Below are 6,219 nucleotides of genomic sequence, written 5' to 3' on the forward strand. Positions count from 1 at the left end.
GAAAGATTTATCTAAACTTTCATCCCAGGTAGGAACATATGGGAAGACCTAATTTCTTAAATAAAAAGGAGTGAATGCCAATTGCACCAGTTTACATTTTGGTCAAAAGCCCGATGTTAGCAGGTTTTTTGACCAGTGTAAAAAGGGGCTTAAATGACCTCATAACAATAAGTTATTACACCAACATTTTCAGACAAACACTAATGTCTTGTCAAGTGAAGGAAGACTGAAGGCTGCAAGTGCCTTTTGTTGTTTAGCATAGTGATAGCTGGTTGTATTACTGGAAGAAATGCCTGCATATACTGAGTTTCCAGTTTAATCTTTTGCATGACCCTTTTTAGACTGAACTTGCATGGTGAGAGCAAACAGGCTACTGACAAATACATTGTTTTTAAACTTAGCAGTGAAGTGAAAAATACACAGGAAAGACTTGAAGCAACTTTTACTTTAAAACAAGAATTTTTTTTAAAGTTGTGATCAGAATAAGACAATAGATGAGAGGATGGGATATGATGGGATATTCAAACAAATCAACAAACACAGACACAAAAAAGAACAATTCACAATCACTCTCTCTTTTGACTGCTCTTTTTTCCATGTCTGGGACAGTCAGGAAAATAATCATCTGCTTCAGCTCCTCCTCTTCAACTTTCCAATCCACTGTAGCACTCTGAAATATTTTCTTCCTAATAATTCCCAAATCCAATGGACAAATGTATTGTGTATTTTCTCTACAAAAAAGTATGCAATGCCTCATGTGGGCAGGCTAAAAACAGGATTAAAAGTTGAGTTCAATAAAAGCCAACATATGCCTAAAGTGCCTTGCCTGCTAAATGTGGCTTTGCATATGCAGGCATCTAGGCTAACAAATGTGCATAACAGAAGAAGAAGAAAAAATGACTAAGATAAAGCGCGTACATATCAACCCAGAAAAAGCCATTTGAACCAAGCGATAAAATGTTCAGTAGCAGTAGGCCATGGTTAAACTGCAGCATGTTATCAGTGAAGTGCACAGCAGCTCCAGCAGTCACCTCCAGACAGATCACCATCCGTCTCTTGACGCCGACACTCAGTCCTTGTATTCGGTGTACTTTTTGGCCGATCCGTGAACCTTGCTCGCGGGGTACTTCAGACGATTTAGGGCCATTTTACGGAGCACCGCTTGGGGAAGGTCGACGTGACACTTCTCGGCGAGCTCCACCAGGTAGATCAACACGTCGCTCAGTTCATGTGCCAGGTGCTCCCGCTCCGATTCGGTCCAGTCCGGCAGGCCCTCGGCAACCTCCCCCCGCCACTGGAAGAGCTCCGCCACCTCGCCTACCTCCCCGACCATGGCCAGAAGCAAGTTGCGGGGCTGGTGGAACTGGTTCCAGTCCCGCTCGTCCGTGAATTGTGCTTGCAGCCGCCGGATATTCTCAAAGGAGGGCTCCGGACTGAAGGTGAACCTCTCCGGGCGTACTGTGCCTCCATTCTGCAGCTTGGAGCCGGATGATCCCTCCGTGACTGCTCCGTTCACCGCAGCTGAGCCGTTTGAAGAAACCGACGACACGTCATCTTTTAATCCACATGCGTCCTTTCCATTTGTAGCCATCATGTTGTGAAAATTTTATCAGGGTGCCGCGTAAAAACAACTTTTGCAGGTTTGTCAACAACCTGGTCCTCAGCTACCATGTGGAAAAGTCCCGCCAGTTCCTATGCACACCGGAAATGATGCAATTTATATCGGAAACGGGAAATCCCCAGTACTGGGCTTTGTAGTTTTAATCCGAAAACTAGCGGCGTAGACACCTATATTAAATGTCACTTTCAAAAACTACAGCTCCCGTCCCGTGTTTACTTGAGCCTTAGAGACAACATGGCTGCCTCCTCTATTGCAGCGAGTGAGCTACTACATAAAATGAATAAACAAATATCGATATTGTACCCAAAGGCTTCGTGTGTAATTAGACGAATAGGCACAACAAGCTCACGATGTCATAGTCAACCACAGCATAGAGCAAAAAGGTAAGAGAGGTTGCTACTGTGGAATAGTTTGTGTCATTGACTTGACTTACCTGTATAAGGCAGTAGTTAAAATGCCCATGTTCTGCTTTTTGGGTTTTTCCCCTTTCCTTTAGTGTATTATATAGCTTTTTGTGCATGTAAAAGGTCTGCTAAGTTACAAAGCTCAAAGTCCAGGGAGTTTTTAACACTGCTCTTTGTAGAGATTTAGATTTTTCTTCTGTAACTTTTCTACGTCACTATGTAACACAGTGGCATATTCCCCACCTACCAGGTAGATTGGCACATCCTCAGACAAAGGTAGGAGGTCGGGAAGAGTTCGCTTAGTGTTAGCCTGTCACCATGTCGAGAAGACGCTGGGTTTTTTTTTGTGCAAATGCAAATTCCCTATGTATACAGGATATGACATTGCAGATTTACTATACAGTCGTTTGGCATTAGTTGAAAGTTTTACTAGCATTGTGTTTCAGTCAGTGCTTTAGCACATTTCCCACACATATTATTAACAGGGGCGTATATAGGAAAAAAATTTATATGGATTGTGATAGAAAGACTAAGTCCACCATAATGTCAGATAGAGAACAGTCATAACCTGCTGTAATCTTTGTTGCTTTGTTGGATGTTTGTGCTGCCCACTCTCATGTTCTAGATCGGCTCGAACATGTACGGAGGGATTTGAGAAGTTGCCATTTAGAGTCACTTTTATTATGTTATTCAGTTTTAGTCACAAGTTTCTTAGTTTTACAGTTTGCTTTCAGAACCTCTACACTGGTAAGAGGATGAGGTGATGCTCATTAGACAGACGTCTAATGGAAAGTTCAGCCACTCAGAAGAAAGTGGGCATTTAAGGTGGACTCTTACGGAGGCCAGAGCTAATATTGCCTGTTTCAGTCAGAGGCCCAACTGAGGGTTTGCATTATAGGGAGTTATTATTCTTACATGACATAGAGAGAAGAGTTCACAGTAAAAGAACATAATAAAGAGCAGAAGATATTTTTGTAGATCAGTAGAATAGTTATCCTGTTCCAAGCTTTCCATCCGTTACTCTGGTTTTAAGATGGAGCTTCGACAAAAAGAGGGATGATTTCTTGATTATAAATACAACATGTCAGTCATTGGTTCATTGGTCGCTGTTTCATTTCTTGTCATATTAAGTAGCCTACTTTATTCATGGATCTGACAGTGCCACTTCTCATTAACAACACCGTTTCTTTCATATGAATAAATTTGTACCCAGAGGTAAACTCAGAGTTAACTGAGCCAGATGATGATCAGCTTCATGAGACCAGTTATCCAGGATGGCAAATGTTAGACTTTATTAAACTTTCTTTCTAAAAAAAAAAAAATAAAATAAAAAAGAGGTGGTCACTTATTTTTTTAATATGCAGTGGTAACTTTCAGTTTCATGCACCACAGAATCTAAAGGAACAAATCCCCATGATGTTATATACTGAACTTTGGCAAGCTCAAGTCAGCAACACTGACTCTAGCTTGTTGGGCGTTAGTTACCCCAAACTTATAAAGGTGGTCATTGAGATTCTCAGGGGCTCTGTTGTTATAGATATTGTGAACCACACTGAGTTGCAGTTGTATGGCACCATCCTTCACAGCTAACCACCCAAGCTGTTGAAACTGCTGTTTGCCGATGTGTGCTCTTGGGTTCAAATCCAATACAACTATGAGTAATTTTCTGAGCGATCTGTAGTTCTCCTTTAAGTGTTGCTCTCAGACCTTCACACCGTGATTGGGTTGTCAAAACAACTCAAAACAAGAGAATTGGCCAGCTGTCTAAAACTTTCTTTATCGATTGAATTTGTTTTTTTCTAGCCAAAAACCTGGTTCTTTTCTTCATTTTCCCCAGAGTCTCTCACCAACCAAACTAATATCTGACAAAAGTCCTAGATAGCTGGCAGGGTTTGGCAGTAAAAATCTGACCATCTAGGATAATACTGGATGAATATACTGTAGTTTGTACCATACATTTGTGGTTTCTAAGCCCATCTTCTGGGCTGAATTACCACCTGTTCAAACCAGGCTTCCAGGATCCCCAAAAGCCCAGATTTCACCGTGAGGCAATTGATTTTTTCATAATATGACAGAATGTAACTTCGTTCATGTAGAAGAGATGCATTACTGAAGTACAATATAAACTGTCACAATAAACCCTTTAAGGTAGATTCTGTCTTGAAAAGGGTCCCATGAGCTAAATATAGTTTTAAAACTGTCATTCTGTGATCAAATGATGGATACTTCCTAAATTATTTTAGTATAATCAGGTAATCATACATCAATGCATAATTCCAAATTAAACTTAAGGTCTAAACCCAACCAGTCCAACCACCTTTCCAGTGCATCATCGCATTAGGCACTGCTCTGGGAAATGTTTTGAAGGGGAGACAGACTTTGGCACAAGACCAAATTATTGCCCAGTTTCATACTAGACAGTAGTTATATACATAATGTACAATATCTCATTTTTTTGCAGCTAATATACAAGAAATTCTCGTAGTTGACTGTTTTATAGTAATGGAAAATATTTCAAAAATGCCATTGCACATTAAGTAAACTGTGATTTTGGAGTGCCACAGTCTCGCCTGGAGTTGTATCACCACCATTTGTGATTTATATGATTGTTTTGTAGCTGTGAATAGTGCCTCCATTTCCTTTGTGCATTGCATTGTGGGAGAATAGTGTACATCAAAAGCATGATAAAAATGCTTTTAACCTGTAACCTCAGTACGCAGCTCCTGTTTGAAGTGTCCTCATTTTAATGGATACCTGTCAGCCAGACAGAAGTAAGTAAGTAAGAAGTATTTTTCTTTGCTAGGTACAAAGCTCCTTTTCCAGCTGATTTTCTTATCCTCAGTCCACATGTATAGTACAAGTTTTTTTCTGGTTATGTCTGTACCATGTGTTGCTCCTCTCTGCCTCAGTGCTCCCCAGCAGCTGGTTGGGGTGGTCGGCTTGGAGATCCATGCCCAGATTAACTCCAACACCAAGCTGTTTTCTGGCTCACCAGTTCGCTTCTCATCCCCTCCAAACTCCCTGGTGTCATTCTTTGATGGATCCTTACCTGGCACATTACCTGTAAGTGATGTTTAGCTTAATACAGACAGAGATAAGCTGTTGTTTTTTGATCCCCCTCTTGTCAGATCATCCGTGTAATGTCCCCGTGTGTCCCCAGGTTCTGAACAGACGATGTGTCGAGGCTGCAGTGATGACAGGGCTGGCTCTCAACTGCACCATAAACAGGAAGTCAGTTTTTGACAGGAAACATTACTTCTACGCTGATCTCCCTGTGAGTTTTTCATTCCCTGCCCTGCTTTGTTGCTTTCTGTACAACATCAAGGGTTTAGTAGGACCATATCAGGCAAACAGCAGAGTAGAGCTGCTATTGTCATCTGCATCATACTGCAAAATTGCTTTTGCTTTGATATAAGTTGTCCTCATCTGCCTCCAGCTTCTCCATCACAACACTCCCTGTGAACTCTCCCCAGCATAAGCTTTAATTTAAATAGTGAGCGAGTCTTGCTGAAGCAGCAAAAATGCTATTTGCCATACATACCAGACAAGTGATACCGGAAGCTGTTAAAGAAAATGACCAGTGTTTTTTCACTTATAGCTCATTTCCTTCAGTGCACTTATATTTTTACATTATCCACATTTCATTTCCCTCTGCCTGCCTTTGCTGATAATTTGGGGATAACTTTCTTTTATTCACATAATTTGAATCATTATTGGAGTCCTGTAAACTCTAGGTAGTGTTCTCTAAGTCAACACATAATTGTGTATAGCTGTAGTTTGATTATGGACTTTCTGAACTAATTAGAAAATATGAAAATAAATAGTTAATTACAATTAACTGTAATGTATACAGAGGTCTTAATATGACTCTGATCTACAGTAGTTACCTGTGATCATTTTTTCTAATGGTGGCTGTCTCACCTTTTAATTGAAACTACTCATATAGTTACTATTGAGTACGCTGCTTTAAAGCAGTATTAATTAACTGATACATGTATTTATTTTGGCCACTTGGGGGGATGCAAACAAATTGTGACACTACATTGACATACTATCCACATTAGCTTGATGTGGTGAACATGTCAGAATGTAGCAAACAGTTGCTTATTTACACATCCACGAGAAACATTAGCATTGATTTGCAGCCTTGTTTGTGTCCACCTGATGAATGGAAGTCTAACACTTTCTCTCTGT

At 40.5% G+C, this 6,219-nt stretch overlaps 2 protein-coding genes across 2 annotated transcripts in view; one reads left to right on the forward strand and one right to left on the reverse strand.

Moving 5' to 3' along the window:
• Nucleotides 1-427: 427 nt before the first annotated feature.
• dctpp1 (dCTP pyrophosphatase 1) lies at nt 428-1,712 on the reverse strand. Its single transcript, XM_023406310.2, has one exon. The coding sequence runs from the start codon at nt 1,592-1,594 to the stop codon at nt 1,070-1,072; it is 525 nt and encodes a 174-aa protein (XP_023262078.1). The 5' UTR covers nt 1,595-1,712; the 3' UTR covers nt 428-1,069.
• Nucleotides 1,713-1,751: 39 nt separating this feature from the next.
• gatb (glutamyl-tRNA(Gln) amidotransferase, subunit B) overlaps nt 1,752-6,219 on the forward strand; it is an 18,093-nt gene continuing 13,625 nt past the window's right edge. Inside the window, exons 1-3 of the mRNA XM_023406309.2 lie at nt 1,752-2,004; nt 4,935-5,088; nt 5,186-5,299. Of these exons, the coding sequence (XP_023262077.1) occupies nt 1,856-2,004; nt 4,935-5,088; nt 5,186-5,299 (417 nt within the window). The 5' untranslated portion in view covers nt 1,752-1,855. The remainder of the gene's footprint in view (nt 2,005-4,934; nt 5,089-5,185; nt 5,300-6,219) is intronic.

Source organism: Seriola lalandi, unplaced genomic scaffold (genome assembly GCF_002814215.2).
Source record: "Seriola lalandi dorsalis isolate HSWRI2012SDOR001 ecotype SW California unplaced genomic scaffold, Sedor1 jcf7180002054301, whole genome shotgun sequence".
Classification (NCBI taxonomy): domain Eukaryota; kingdom Metazoa; phylum Chordata; class Actinopteri; order Carangiformes; family Carangidae; genus Seriola; species Seriola lalandi.

Coding starts and splice junctions, on each gene's coding strand:
- dctpp1 (XM_023406310.2), bottom strand. CDS start 1,594: ATGATGGCTACAAATGGAAAGGACGCATGTGGATTAAAAGATGACGTG.